Raw genomic sequence first — 16,507 nt, 5'->3', positions numbered from 1 at the left:
CGCTTTGACGGAGACAGCTTGAATTTAATTTAGTTTATCAGCGAGATTCAGTGTCTCTGAATTTTTTATTAAATTGCGTAGAATATTTGTCACACATTTTTTGTCTTTGCCATCCCGCGGCGTAAAACTTTGTTAATTTCGCCAGTACTTTTTCCTTTTTTCTCGACGAATTTGAATATTTGAGATTCAGTTGAATTTCAAACGGATACGTTAAACAGAATTCTTAACGAAAGTAAATACCTTTTACCAGGTGATTCCCGCGTGATTTCCTCTGCCCGTCCCATCGAATTAAAATATCTCTCTTTCTCGTTCTCCTAACAAATTCATTTTCATTTATAAAATCTTCTATCCCGCTGGCTTCTGAATAAGAATCTCGAGCCCCACTTTTTACACAAATTAAATAACATTTATCGTACGTTCTAGGTGCGTTTTCCTCTGTCTCTTGGGTCGTTTAAAGGAGTAACGTTGCAAACTGTGCTTGCAACGGTCGTTTCGCGTGATAAGAAACGGCAAAAGAACTCGGTGATTACACAAAAATTCGCCAGCTTCCTTTTGCCAGGAACGGCGTGCGAGGAAATAAGTCTTCTGTCGAGGAAATGAGAAACGCGATATAGCCGATACTGTATCACGAAAAATCGATTGGTCGAGGAAATTCCAGATGATTCGCTTATCGCGATTATCGACCCGCGAAACTACAACATTCATTTTTAAAAGCACTTTCGTTTCGAAGCGCTTTCGTTTCGAAGCACTTTCTTTTCTCTTTTTTTTTCGTTACTCCAACTGTTTGTTGTGTATTTTTAAACGACATAAAAAAGAATATAAAAAGAAGATTAATGAAAAAGGAAAATGGAGAGAAAGCGAAAGAAGAGGCGATGAATCAGAAGCGAAAGTAATAAATCATAAAGCAACCGAAATGTCGGCGCCTGTATCGAAAATTATTATCCACCGCTCTTTGAGAATTAATCTTTCGCGTGGCTAAATATTTATATTCTATTTCACAGAAAGACACTGGCCTGTTCACAAGCTTCGTTTACTAGTGCATTTATACAAACATTAATCTCGATAGAATATTTACGAAGAAACATAGTTGCCATTATAAAGCACGTTGCGGACTCCTGCTGTTTATTTATTTACTATGTCTAGAAATTGTTTGTATTTCCTCTTGCATACCACGTGCAAATACTTGTTATTTTGTTAGCCCGGTTGGCATAATTAACGTATAAATATTTTACTTGTCGATGAGGAAGAGGCGTGTTAGCAGAAGGACACGTTGCACAGTTGTTAACCGTGTTCGAGATGTTTGAAATTTGGGTTACATCGTTCGAGAACTTTGAGCAGATTGAGCTGTATCTTGTATGAAATTATTTCGGAGAAAAATAAAAAGAGAAAAAACAAAAAACAATTTTGCTAAAAATACGGTAACCAAAAATCTTTAACTGAGAGATTCTGTTATATGAAATCAAAGAGAAAAATAAAATAAATAACATAAACGAAACGATGGTGTAATATTGTTCGATATGTAAACTATTACTCTACTGCGCCGAGATCAAAATTAACTTTGTTTTATCCGTTGATCGTTGAACGCGTTTCACGATGCGTGTGTAACACTGATCGTAAACGTAGAACAGAGATAAAAATTGGACATCGGATGCAAGCAGTGAAACGAACTTAGGAAGTATTTGTATGCCTATGGTTAACAATTCTAACATGATCAGAGCATCGAACAGCATTTGGTGCCTCGGAATAAATGTCAAAGTGCGATAGAGTGCAGAAAACACGATGCCAAAAACAAGCTGTTCAAAGGTATGCACCGAAGCGAACGGTTTTTTGAATTGAAAGGATATTCACGTGTATAACATCGATTATCCAATGTACTTGTTCGTATAAAGAAAATTAAAAAGATACTTGAAAATCTCGCTTCTGTTCGATTCAAAGCGAACTACAAACTAAGAAATAATCTTTAAATCAATTTTAACTTTTTCTTTGTTTCCGAGTAAATAAAAAAAAAAAAAAAAAAAGAAAAGAGAAAAGAGAATATTACAGTAAATCGAACCCTAAGAGGGGATAATCTTAATATTTCTTAATTTTCTCAACTGAAATCTGACAGTCTATTGCCAGAATCTATGAAAAATCCACGTTTCCACGATATCTGTACGTTTCACAGTTTCGATTGCAGGATTTCATCCGAGAAAAGAAACAGATTTCGTTGGACACACGTGACTGTTTTTCCGCAACCGAAACGTTCGGCTACGAACCGTTCAAGGCAGAAAAACCGCGTGCTTCTTGTCGGCGGGTTCCTGCGGAATCTTCGCTTGCGAAATCATGGCCCCGAGCATCTAAAGCTATTTTCAAGCGTTCACGAGGAAATTTGGGCATGGGATCGGGTCGCGGGGATCGGAATCCCGTACGCAAGAAAGACAACGAGATCAATCTTGTCAAAGTTTCCAATTCTCATGAACGATGGTGGCTTATGGTGGTGATGTCGTGAATGGACGAGGAGAAATTTACAAGCCTTACCACCACCATTGCCAGCCTCTGAGTCGTTTAGCGCGTTCATCTCCATTTTGTGCTGCAGCTTCGTTGTAGCGGTTGAAGTAGTAGTAGGCGTTCCTGCACAATAAACACCACATATCGCGTCCATCAAGTAGTAAGCATATATATTTCTACGAACTGGGTAGTTAGAATGTTAGAGGAACGGATCTGGTCAATCGCGACTAGTTAGTTCGTTCTAATATTATAGTTTAGCTTGGTAGTAACGGTACAAGTAATATCGTTTCATAGCCTTAATTTGTTATATTCAAAAAGTTTCGTTAGGAAAAGAAAAACACACTGACAAGCTATAACAAGTTTAAACATGAATTTCTTTCGAAACGCTCACACCTTATACGTATATCATAGTTTATTCTTGTTAGAAAACTTAGAGAAGAAGCGGAGATTAAAGAATGAAAGAATATAGAAAATGAAAGTTAAGAAAAGGAACAGATATGGGGTTTCTATTGGGTACAAGATACATATTTTCCTAATGTGTACATGTTATTCTACGGAAGCGGTGTAATTTATTATAGCAATTTTCTATTTATTATAAGAAATGTACTACGTATATATAATACGTATATGTAATCATAATTATATTTTAATTTAAGTTATAAATTATAATTATATTTAATTTAAGTGATTTAATTATTTGTATCGTTGGACGGTTTGACAGTGACAGTGACAGTATAAAACAAAGATCATCGAAAACGTCGAATCGTTAGTAACGAATGAAACAAAAGATCGACCGAAAGACTAAATGAATCTGGTGAAACTTATGAAGATGTTTAATATGCGCATGCACTCGAAGATTATTCGTCTAATTGTACATATTCATAGCACGTTTTGTAAACGCAGTATAAACGCAGTATGGCGTAGCAGCGAATAAAACAAATAAAATTCTGATTGGAAATGGGTCAGTTTGTTCTGAGGTTTAGACGTGTCGCAAGCATGTTTTAAATATTAACGGACATTTCGTGGTCAAAACGTAACAATTTCTTTTCCAACTACTCTATTTTCTTCCTTGAAAGTATACGGAGATAATTGCATCAGATGGAAACGGAAGATAAATATATTTCCGCGGAATATTCCTTCGGCCAGATAATTAATGTTTTGCGGTTTGGCGCAACGTTAAACGAGCGCTGCATTATACCACATAATGCTTGGGAAACTTCAGGAGTCCTTTAATTTTATTATGCTAGTTCCGTGACAAGTGAGCGAGATAATCACGTAAAGGAACTAAGTTTTCAGCACGAGTTATCCAATGAGAAATGCGAAAAGTCAAAGTTTCTCGCGTCTATTACATTTGGAAAAATGAATTTCGTAATTACATCGTCTTCATGGAACGAGAATGACGTTACTCTATTAACATTTTATAATATATTTACGTAGCGCGAAATCTGTATTAATAATTTGTTAAGACAAAGATATAAGACACTTTGATCCATTTAATTTTGAAAAATAATTCTAAGGTATATATATGTAAATTCTCTAAGAGTTCAAACGCGGATAAACAAAGGGACTTTCTCTGTTTAACGGAAATTGTGGCCTTATTTGTTGTTACGGACAACCGATTTGTTAAACAGTCATTACACAGACAGACGGTTAGAGAAGAAGAAGGATTTCGAGCGATCATAAGAAAGAAACTATTATTTAAAGTATCGAAGATTGACAGAGGAAGAGTGGTAGTTTAGGACGTGGAAAATCGATCCTCGATTTTCAGGTAGGCCTTGTACAAAGCTTTGTTATTTATTATTATTTATTGTTATTAATCATCATTAATTGTTATTTACCACTGTATTTTATTTAAGTATTGTTGCAATAAACTCTATTTTCAGATTTTCAGAATCGATCCCTGAATTATCCTAGTATTGAACTTTATATATATATATATAAATTAATAGTTATAAAAGCGTTCTTCTTTCTCTATACTTTACCAGTCGGTTATAGTAAACGTTACATACGCGTAATTTACAAATTCGATTGGAAAATGTTACGCTCGTCTCACATATCGATTGCACTTTGTATATACGGTTAGTAGTAAAGACGAATTAACGATCGGATTCGTTTCATTCGATTTAACTCTATCTACCAATGGTATATTTTTCGTCTGCTAAAGTTAGAAAATGTATCGATTGATAACTCGGAGATGGAAGTGGTTGTAAAAAGGATATAAAGCGTTTACAGAGGTGACGACGAAAAGAAGTTTAGACAGCACGAGAGAATTATATTTTCTGCGCTATTTCCATATTGGAGGACAGAAATTTGTTATTCACAGCTGGTCGATATTTGGCTGACCACATAAATTACGAATACTCTTAGACGTTCTCTCCACAGAATTTAGAACACACTACACTCTGACGGCAAATAATTCATCATTCGTTCGTTTATATCAAAGTATCAAGCGAGTTTCGCAATTCAAATCAACCATTCCACAACACCGAAATCCGTCAACGATAAAAAATTTGCTAAACGATATTTGCCCGGTCTTCTACCTTCCTCCGGATCAAACGGCTGGAATCGGTTATTAGTCGGTGGAAGTTTGCGCGCACCTGTTCTGCCGTAGACGGCGTGACCAGTAGTACGTATCAATAATAAGTCGGCCGGGCGAGAGTTAGCGACGCGGATCGCGATGCTCGTCACGTGCGAGGCTGTCGAATAGACAGGGGCGCAAATTGGCAAACACGTGGGACGAACGAAGGGCTAACGAAGAATCCACTCTCGTGTGAAAGCGAGTCGCGCGCCGTTCTATAACGTGGAGTCGTATGTCACGAAGGATGATTCAACCTCCGTGAATTTTTTCCCTGGATCCTTCGAGGAAAAGCTCGTGAGACGTTTGGTAGGAGGAAGGAGGACAGGAAGATTTAGTCCAGCGAAGCGAGAGAAAATTGGACGATAATAGACGGGGCGTGCTGCTTGCGAGTACAAGCAATTTAGCCTGTGTGTAATTTAGTCCTTTCGTTCTTCGTCTACGCCGCGTGGCCACGGCTGCAACCGGACGAACTGAAAACCCTTCTTCGGTCGAGATGATAACGAGGCAAGAGGAAGGACGTGGCTACAAGTTTCACCGCAAAATACACCGGCCGTCTGTGAGTAAACGTGATGCACACGCCAAGACTGTCGACGCCCACTACTTGACCCATCGGCGCGGGCTGGTCCTCTTAGGACTTTGCCCTTTGAACTCGACTGCCATCGCTGGAATGTCATCTTGCCGAGATCAGACGTTGCCAGGATAATGGGAGGACACGTATAATAAGCCGAAACGCTGTACGCTTGATTAAGATGATTTTGGCCAGCGACGCTCGCGGTTGCGTCCAGAATGGTGATTAAGGCCACAAGGTTTTAGGTTCTGCCGGGTTTCTCGTTGAAGAGCACCGAGGTAGATTTCAAAGGCTCTTACCTTTATCACGTAGATTCCTACAAATTACATTTGCCGCTTCTTTTCTCGTGTATATTCATAGAAAAAGAGATTATCCTGATGATTTTCACGATTACGAGATTACAAGAGAATAAATACAGACTACCGTAGTCGAAGAATATGATAAGCGATTTTAAAATTCGACGATCAACTTGCCAAAGCTCCTTTTATTTGCTTCCGATGTTTAACACGTATTTTTGCTCTCCGTTGCACATTCCAAAAATGACGATCTTTAATTAATCGTTTACAAAATTTCGTCGATTTATCCTACGAGAAACATCTATATTCGTGAAACTAACGAAAGTCGTTTAAAACCATAAAACGAACAAAAATAGTCGGCCGTTTTCTCGCTTCAAGCAGACACCGTACGACACATCAAATACTTTGAACCTTCCTTCGCTACGAGTCCCACGTATTTCTCGCTTTAGTTAAGCGATCGTAAAACGTTATTTCGCGTTCCGCTCGAACTTTTACGAAACTCGACTTTTTACGGGATACTCGCGATTACTTCATCTCTGTAGTTCTCGTTATTTCTCGTGTCACTTTATTATCCTACTACGCGAGAAACTAATTCGGTCAAAAGAGAACGTGCTCGGCCGGAAGTCCGTCCGGTGGCGTTTGCAATATTTTCTCGCGGAAGCAGAGACGCGGAAGGCTGCGACATTTCCACACGTGTTCGTGTATCGTACTCGAAAAGATAGAGCCATGACAGGGGGAAAAAAGTGAAAAATAAAAAAAGCACGTGAATTTCCAGAATCGCAATGGTAGGGGGTGGTTTATTTACTGACCCAAAGGAAGATATCGCTTCGAAATTCAACGTTGACGTTAACGTTTCGTAGTACGTGACGCGAACGATGCGTATCGTACGCTCGTTCCGTACACGCGCATAAACATGTACACTCGTACGCATACATTTACACAGATGGGTACACACGTACGTTGCACATTCATATCTATACAGGGTTGATTTCGTTGACAATCGATCATGTTTAGTTTGTTATATTGACGCTTGTTGTTTGTTGCACGGTACAGAAAACATGTACACACAGGAGACACAATTGCACGCGAGCCAGGAGAATTCTTCGAATATTATTGAATAACGTCGAAATACATCGATGACGCGTTATATACATCGACGATCGTTACATTATATTTTGATAAATACGTGGGTGAAATTTTTTAGTAGCACAGATTTAGTCGACAGGCTTTGCGATACTCACTTTGCGAAAAGTTATTACATGTTTAGCGTTCGACGATGACGGTACTTGGCTTCGTAATTCCGTTTTCGGTATCGTTGAATCGAAGCTATAATTGTTAGAAAAGTACTTTCGCGATCTCTTTATGTATACCGTTGATCGTCGTTGTCCGAACGGAATATCTTAAATCGTTTAAAAACGTTAGAATCTTTTGTAAGAGAGAAAAGACAGTTTTCATACTGAAATAATTATAATCGTACCGTATGGAGAGTTTTCTAACGCTTTTACGGATCGCCAATAATTAACCCTTCAACGTTAAAACGTCTGAATCACCATAAATACCACGTAACATCTTGTTCCACGATCGAGAAATACATTTATCGTTATCGAGCAAACTATCGCGAATCTCATATATACTTGCGAGTGTTGACGTTGAAAAGTTGAAAAAAAGTTGAAAAAGAAGATTAAGGTAAACCAATTAAAACCACTCAGCGAATTTATCGCGGTTATAAAAGCGCAAACTTGGCTGGGCAAATATTTATGTCGCGAAACTGCCGGGCAAACTGAGTCGCGTTCCTATTAAAGGGTTGACGTAAATCGATTTTCCAAGGGACGCGAGAATAAAACGTCTTTAATTCGCGGTAAATGCGGCCTGCATTTCCTCTTTTCCCCCCCTCCCCCAAACCTCATTAACGAGCTATTCCATTTTTTTCCCCTGCTTCCCCTTTCTCGCCGCAATATGAAAAGATCGAAGGTAAAACGCTTCCGGTAGCGTGCGACAGAGAAAGATAGCAGAGACCGTAGAGATAGAGAGACGAAGATAGATAGGATAGATTAAAATACGTTTATACTAACCGGGATAGTAGACGGTTTTGTGGGAAACGTTGTAGTTCGCCTTTGGTATACCGAGCAAGCATTTGACAATCGCTGCTTCCGGTAAATCTTCGTCCAGTAAGGTCGTTCGTGATAAGATATCGTACAGTCCATCGTGACGCAGCGTAACAGTGGGCTTTGCTGTTTGCTTTTCCGGGACACCCCTGCAATAGAAGCGACGTTTGCAAAATTATCACGGCCACGTCTCAAGCTGAAATATCATGCAATATGTCGGCCGAATGAGCGGCCATTAGCATGTTAATGTTATTTCGGAGACGCACGCCCGTCTCTTGCTTCTCTGTTGTTACTGTTCTTGTTGTTCTTGTAAATTCAGATCGCTGGTCTTTGGAATAATATTCGGACACTTTTAATTTGCAACAAGAATTTCTCTAAAATTAAGCTTCTATATTTCTTTTTTTTAGCATAGAACAAGGTGTACATACGGTGAACTTAATTCCGAAGATCTGAGAAATTTTAGTCGTCGAATGAACGAAGAATTAATTTCGTTAGAAACAAATCTCGAATTGCACGTAAACAGAATTTAGAGTTTCGATCGACGCTTCGAATAATCAAATCGTAATTATTCGAAATGACGAATATTCCAAGTTTCGCGTGTAAGGTTTCAAAGTTATGACAAATTTTTTAACGAAAAAACAGTAATTAGGTTAGATAGAGATAACATTGGATTTTTCTGTAACATGCGAGTAATTTATAATTCTGTTGTTCGATATTTTATTTTACACGTTATGTTTAAAACAATGGTAATAATAATGCTTATTTAATATAATTAACCGTTGTCTCTTTGTACGGTTCGTCTGTGTTGCAGGTTTATTATTACAGACAACACAGTGCTACAAGACGAATCTCATAATTTTCATTGTTATCGTTGAGTGGTTCGCAGCGTTAAAATAAGACAATTTTTCCGTTTGTTTCCGTTTCAATGCTTTTATCATTTATATTTTTCCTACATACTTTTGTTACGCTTGATCCATGCAAAAGAGCTTCTATTATTAAATTATTACATCGACTACATAAAATATTATTTCTCTCAACGTTTAACAGAAAGCTCTTACGCTTTTACAATTATTACGCGTACTGGTTGCCTTCGTTATTTTACACGAACTTTTATTCGTCATTAGCGTACTCTGTAACACGTTAAATCATTAATTTCTTTTACCATAGAATGAGAATTTTGCGCGCGTGTAAAATTCAAGAGTAATTTTTACTTTTTCGCTTTACATTTCAATGTGTTTCGACCAGAGTAATTGTAAATTACGGTTTCATTCTTTTTTTTTTTTTACGAAAATGATAACACGTATCGTGTTGTTTCGTGCACAGACGTTTAATTCGCTAACAACGAAGCGGAAGTTCGTCTTTATCAAGATCTAAAAGTATCAGAAAATTAGGTAGTTTACCGTAGTGCATGGTTGAGGGGTTGAAAAGCTTGCTGGAGTACTTACTCGATGGATATATCCAGGGTGGGGTGTGGATATAATCCTTCTGCCATACACGTTATCTCCACCCCATCCTTATTATCTATAGTCTTCTTTCTATACGTAAGATCGAATTTGTCCTCCGTTGCTGGAACAAACAACAAGTTTTATTCGATTAAACGAACGAAGTATTACTGTCCAATTAGTTAAAATACTTTATAAAAAGGAATATGTATACTGTAAGCTGTTTTGGAAAGAGAATTGTTAAATTTGACGTTCACATGCATTTACACAAACAACATCGTAAGTTTCTTTTTTAGAAAAATAATAAAGATAATGATATAGCTCGTTTCAATCTTTTCGACTCTGTAGGTAATAGAGAAGTTTAATTCAGAATAGAAGTAATTTTTAATATCGTGCGAAGCGTCTTGTAAAAATTTAATTTTCACAGTCTATTACGATTTCACAGATCTTCTACAAAAACGAAGCTTTTCGTTGTTTTCGAGATTTATTCAGCCCGTTGCCTCCCTTAAACCGTCGACTCTTATTTTTCCAGTTCTCTGGCTTTTATCTATTTTTTCTACCGTGAGCTTATTGGCATAAGACAAATTGGCAGATAAATTCGACCGTGCACACAGTACAGACGATAAAGCTTAATGTTCGACAATGATTTCCGGACTGTTCGTCTGATTCAGACATATTCGAAAGCGGCCAACAGCTATGTCTGTTATTGTTGTAAAAACGACTTTGAAGTTTTATTCGTCGCACGTCCAACAAATTTACCTTCCATAGGCAACACTCTATTTTATTGCAATTTTTATTCAGACGCGTTCGCTTCCGAATATATTTTAAACCGTATCGGAAATCGCTTAATGTATCTCTATGTATTTTCCCCGTAACATATTACATTACGATGAATAAATCCTATGTTTTTCATTTCGTAACTGATTTATTGCTATTTCGTAACTGATATTGTTGTATAAAATACTGTGTGCTAGACTTATCGTTAGATGACTTGACAAATGGAAATGTTTCCTTTCCGCGTGTTTTTAAACGTTTTTAACGAATAATATAAAAAGATATGACATATCTTTTCTGTGACATTTCACTCCCTTCTTAAATGCTAATAGCTGTTTTGTTAAATAATTTTTTAATTTCGTTATCGGTCTATTTTGTCCTAATATTTCCAGAAATTTACTTATGCATCCGACTTTCCTTCTTCCGACCGAAAAATGTATTATACCTTCCTTCCTCTGCGCCAATCATTTATTAATAAATACACGCTCCTTCAATGGTTTGATATTATATATTAAATATTGAATTCACAATATAATATAAAAATAGTATAAAATTGTAGGACTCGTAGAAAAGACGCGATACTATTTTATTATTCTTTAATCGTTACTTTCACGAGGCGCGCATATTATCTTTCCATTTCAATACAGTTATGATTATGTTGGACGTTGTTTTCAGAAGTTACTGCTTCAAGTTATGTCACAGTTAATGTAGAAGATGATTCGGTAGCCATGTGCGCGTTATCCTAGTTAGACAAATTCTTACATAATTGCTATAGTTTCGAAGATATCTGGGTCGTAGCAATTACTAGATTCATCAATCGTACCATCTACTTATGTATACGTTTACTATAATATATACTTATACTTATATATATATTATATATTGCTATTAATATATACGTATACTTATGTAAACGTTTGATTATAATGGTACAGTTATTTTCATCATAAACTGGCATTCGATACAAATTAGCAGAGTTCTAAATCAAGAACTAGTATCACAGAAGTGTAATTTTAATTTTAGCTGGTAAAAAATATCAAAATTATAAAAATGATTGTTGCAATAGATTATTGGAGGTGTTCATTTATGATAAAACTTGAAAAATTATTAAATTTGATAGAATTTAAACGGAAAAATCAACTGTTATGACGTTCGTAAATTATTATTGTTTGATTGACATTTCGGGACATTGTCAAGTGCATACCATCAGGTATATAATTAACAAAAGACTCGCGCGCGAGCTCATTTGTGTTACATATCCCACATTGTGAAGATCGAAGAAGAAGACTTTCACCAGGTGAGTTATTAATTTATAACATTTGCGCTATTAATTTATAACTTCTAAGCCATTAATTTCTAACGTTTAAACTGTCCATTTATAATATTTAAACTATTACTTTATAACATTTAAACAATTAATTTAGAACATTAAGCTACTACTTTATAGCATTTAAGCCATTAATTTATAACGTTTAAGCTATTAATTTACAACATTTAAGCCAATAATTTGTAACATTTTAACTATTAATTTAAACATTTGCGCTATTAATTTATAATATTTGCGCTATTAATTTGTAACATTTAAGGCATTAATTTACAGCATTTAAGCTAATAATTTATAACATTTGAACTATCAGTTTAAACATTTACGCTATTAATTTATAACATTTGCGCTATTAATTTATAACATTTAAGCCATTAATTTATAGCATTTACGCTATTAATTTATAACATTTAAGCCATTGATCTATAACATTTGAACTATTAATTCACAACATTTAAACTATTATTTTATAACATTTAAACCATTAATTTATAACATTTAAGTCATTAATTTATCACATTTGCGCTATTAATTTACAACATTTAAGCCATTGATTTATAACATTTGAACTATTAATTCACAATATCTGGACTATTATTTTATAACATTGAAGCCATTACAACAGCAACATTTTACAACATTTGATTTATTAATTCCTCACAGTTAAACTATTAATTTATAACAATTATACCAATAATATATGACAATGTCCTGCAATTAATTTAAAATAATTATCCTCTTAATTTATAACAGTTATACCATTAATCTGAAACAAGTTTACTATTCATTTAAATCGATACAATCAATTCGTAGCGATTAAATTAATGATTTATTTCGTTTTATTTAATATTAACGACATCCTTGAAGTTTCTGAAATGGTATTTCATTTCTATTCAGTTTTGTCGTTTAATTTTAAATACAGTGTTTAATTTTTCATTCAACTATTTCGTATAAAATCAGTGGAAATGCAAAGTGTATTTATCAAGCGTCTATGGATGGAATGTAGTTCTTCATGTCCGCTTAAGGCCAAGGAATCAACGTCGTATTCATGGAATCAAGGAAGCAAGTGCAATTTAATCGAAGGCAACGAGATCTCATTATCCTTTCATGCGTACTACAATTGCCAAGTCGCATGGTTTGGTTTCTTCGACGATGAGTTCAGTATTCAAACGTGATTACATGGATCCACATACTCTACCTGTTCTAACTAATAAATTTCAATACACGCTATAAAATAATTTTGCATCTTCTGCTTTCGATGCTTAAAAACTTCTTACGTATATGGGACTCGGTAGTTGGTACCGTTTTCCAAATAATGATACACGAAGTACTATTTCGAATATTAGAAAGTTAATGTAACGTTAATTTTAATATTAGGATTAGATTGTTATTGGAAAACGATATATATTAATATTACAGAGTATTACTATTTGAAAAACGATATCAAACTAAAAGCTACTTAATATAGTTTAGATCATCCAAAACTGTTTTGGTGATCTAGATTGGACTAATACCCCCCCACGAGAACATCGTGGAACACCTTAATTAATCGTAAGATAGATACTTATGTTCAGTGCATTGTGAGCCCATTCTGTACAACGATACTTGTCCATCTTGGAACGAAAAATAAAAATCTCTTCTCTCTTGATCCCCTCGTTTACCACACAGGAAAAATTGCTCTCGCGATTTATTGATTTGCGATCCCTCAGTTTTTTTCAAACTCGTTCGCGCGTATTTCGGGTGCATACGGGTCAACAACGTGCACTAGACAACTCTTTGAATTTGTAAGTCGCCCCAAGGACACCTCTGTCTTGACGACTGCCCGACGACTTCTCGACGTTTGCATCGGATCGCGGGAGTTGCCGTCGTGCCGGTGATGTTTACGAATTTGTTGAGGTACTTTGGTACTCGGACAGGGCCTGCAATTTCACGTTCTCCGTAATCCTGTTGCAGTGGCCCCGCAGGGATGGACCCAACTGTTCAGTTGGAGTCTTGCCTTCGTAATTCTATTCAGCGGTCCTTCAGCGGGCCCCGCTTTTTAGTTTGAGTGTTTTAAATGCTGGATCACTGGCATCGAGCGAATTATTGTACGATGTTTGTACCGATCGATGTAATCGTTGTGTAGCGGCACGCGAGCAGGACAATTCAAATGCTGTTGTTGTTTTGTTTCTGAGTATCACGACCGTTAGGTCACAGATATTGCAAGGAGTAATAAACTCCGAGCAAAACAATGTCGCCGCTACAGTCGAGTTCAAACTTCCCGACTGTCCCCCGACCAGTTTAAATAATCAAACGAAATGACGAGCAAGGGAGTTCAGCGATCGCAGCAGAAGCATTCTGACGCATAGGACGTATATACGGAGTTTCTCGAGATAGCGCGTATTTATTTCGTGAGATTTATCATACCTGGACTTGTGTTTTGTGTCGAATTAATTTTTATAGACAATATATATATCTTTAATAAATTGCTCACAAACAGTTAGTCTGTTATTTTGTGATATCCGGTAAGATAGATCCTCTACAGTTGTGTTAGAGATGAATGTTGCGTTGTGTGGGAGATAGATATTGCGTTGTGTAAGCTTTGCTTTACCTTTGCAAGAATTCGTGTAACTGCTGCGTAGGAGATAGGTGTTTCGCGGTGAGGCTACGAAATAACTGTCTCTTTACGTGGGCCCATGAAGTAGAATAAGAACTCGACATTCTCGTTAACAGCTTGAATGTCGGGGCCGATGCACGATGTTCAATAATTCATGGGCGGGTCTCGTGCGTAGTCACCTCCTCGTGGTGAGACCTGGTAATTGGCATCCTTTTCCAAAAATTAATCAGTTGATTAATCTTTGGAAAACGATGCCAAGCTAAGAACTACGCACCAGTCCAGTTTGGGTCTCCAAAAGCCGCGAAAAGAATTTTGGATGATCTAGACTGGACTGCAACGTGGGACACCGTGGGATACCGTCGGTCCAGTTTGGGTCTCCAAAAGCCGCGAAAAGAATTTTGGATGATCTAGACTGGACTGCAACGTGGGACACCGTGGGACATCGTTGGACAACGTGGGACATCGTTGGACACCGTGGGACACCGTGGGACATCGTGGGACATCGTTGGACACCGTGGGACATCGTTGGACACCGTGGGACATCGTTGGACACCGCGGGACATCGTTGGACACCGTGGGACATCGTTGGACACCGTGGGATATCGTTGGACACCGTGGGATATCGTTGGACACCGTGGGACACCGTGGGACACCGTGGGACACCGTGGGACACCGTGGGACACCGTGGGACACCGTGGGACACTGTGGGACACCGTCGGTCCAGTTTGGGTCTCCAAAAGCCGCGAAAAGAATTTTGGATGATCTAGACTGGACTGCAACGTGGGACACCGTGGGACACCGTGGGACACCGTGGGACATCGTTGGACACCGTGGGACATCGTTGGACACCGTGGGACATCGTTGGACACCGTGGGACATCGTTGGACACCGTGGGACATCGTTGGACACCGTGGGACATCGTTGGACACCGTGGGACATCGTTGGACACCGTGGGACATCGTTGGACACCGTGGGACATCGTTGGACACCGTGGGACATCGTTGGACACCGTGGGACATCGTTGGACACCGTGGGACATCGTTGGACACCGTGGGACATCGTGGGACATCGTTGGACACCGTGGGACATCGTTGGACACCGTGGGATATCGTTGGACACCGTGGGACACCGTGGGACACCGTGGGACATCGTGGGACATCGTTGGACACCGTGGGACATCGTTGGACACCGTGGGATATGTCTTGACTATGTCGAATCTATTCTGAGAACATTCTGTACAATGATACTTATCTGACTTGAAACGAGATATAAAAATCTATTCTTTTCCACTGAATCTTGCAGTTATTTTGTGCACAAGAGTGCGTCGCGTGAGTCCATTGATTCTTTTAAAAGATCGCGAACCAACGAGTTCGCGCCCCGATCTTCTTTCATTGTCTGTTTATTCGGGCTTCTTCTTGTTTTCAATTTCCTAATAATAATTTTTAAGTACAAAAATAGCAGTATTTTCTAAATAAACGTTCGATAGGAAAAAGAAGAAAATTGTCGAAACGACGTTTCGCTTCTTTACACGCCCCCCATCCCCCTTGCCCCTAAACAGTTTTATTTTCAAAGAACCTCCATTTCCACCACTGGACCTTACACGGTTCCTGCCTGATGTTAATCTCCTTGATGATATTCGCTGGGATGGCGCAGCATCCATGGTACGTCCTCTGTTTCTCCGCTTCGAACGGTGAGTCGCATGCATTTCTGTTCCTCCGGTCACCCAATCATGTCGTAGGATGAAAGGTCCGAATCGGCACGGGTGACTGGTTGTATTACGTAGAATTTTTTGCGAGCATAGTGACCGCGGGTATTTTTTATACCCGTGAGTAGTAACATTCTTTTTTTAAATTTATTAGTTTAGGATAGGTCTTCTTGCACAGCGCGATTATAGTAATTGGTTTTTTAATAATTAGGTTAAACATATACACTTGAGAATATATTCGTGTTATTTAGAAATATGCATGTTAATATTCCGTATGAATATTTGCAAATGGCAAATATCTACACGAATATACCTGTATGACATGAATATACTTGATCTTAAGCAATCAATTGATTGTGACAATATTAAGTCACGTTCGTTTATTTCATTTCGGTTGGAATTTAAAATATGAGTTAGAATTCACTTTTTCCCGTACAAGAATGTGTGAAATTTTACGTGCAAGAAGACACTTCGCGACAGGCAGATTTTTTAATCAAAGCAATAATTTTGAACACTGCTTCTGCATTTTCGAGTATGTGCTTTGATAAAGAGATCGCCTGAGATTATTCCTTTCTCAGTAATATATTTAGAGTCAATTATTCCATTTCATCGAGTATTTTTCAATTAACGCT

At 37.7% G+C, this 16,507-nt stretch overlaps 1 protein-coding gene across 2 annotated transcripts in view; it reads right to left on the bottom strand.

Annotated features, from left to right (window-relative positions):
* The window catches only part of LOC117166586 (uncharacterized), a 540,713-nt gene that overhangs the window by 10,657 nt on the left and 513,549 nt on the right, over positions 1 to 16,507 (bottom strand). The window contains exons 3-5 of one of the 2 annotated variants that reach the window (XM_033350673.2): positions 9,480 to 9,600; positions 8,002 to 8,183; positions 2,518 to 2,610 (exon numbers count right to left, since the gene is read on the bottom strand). In XM_033350673.2, the coding sequence (XP_033206564.1) occupies positions 2,518 to 2,610; positions 8,002 to 8,183; positions 9,480 to 9,600 (396 nt within the window). The remainder of the gene's footprint in view (positions 1 to 2,517; positions 2,611 to 8,001; positions 8,184 to 9,479; positions 9,601 to 16,507) is intronic. The other variant, XM_033350674.2, reaches the window with a different exon arrangement.

Source organism: Bombus vancouverensis, chromosome 4 (assembly GCF_051014615.1).
Source record: "Bombus vancouverensis nearcticus chromosome 4, iyBomVanc1_principal, whole genome shotgun sequence".
Lineage (NCBI taxonomy): Eukaryota > Metazoa > Arthropoda > Insecta > Hymenoptera > Apidae > Bombus > Bombus vancouverensis.
This window is presented reverse-complemented; position numbering and strand designations above follow the sequence as displayed.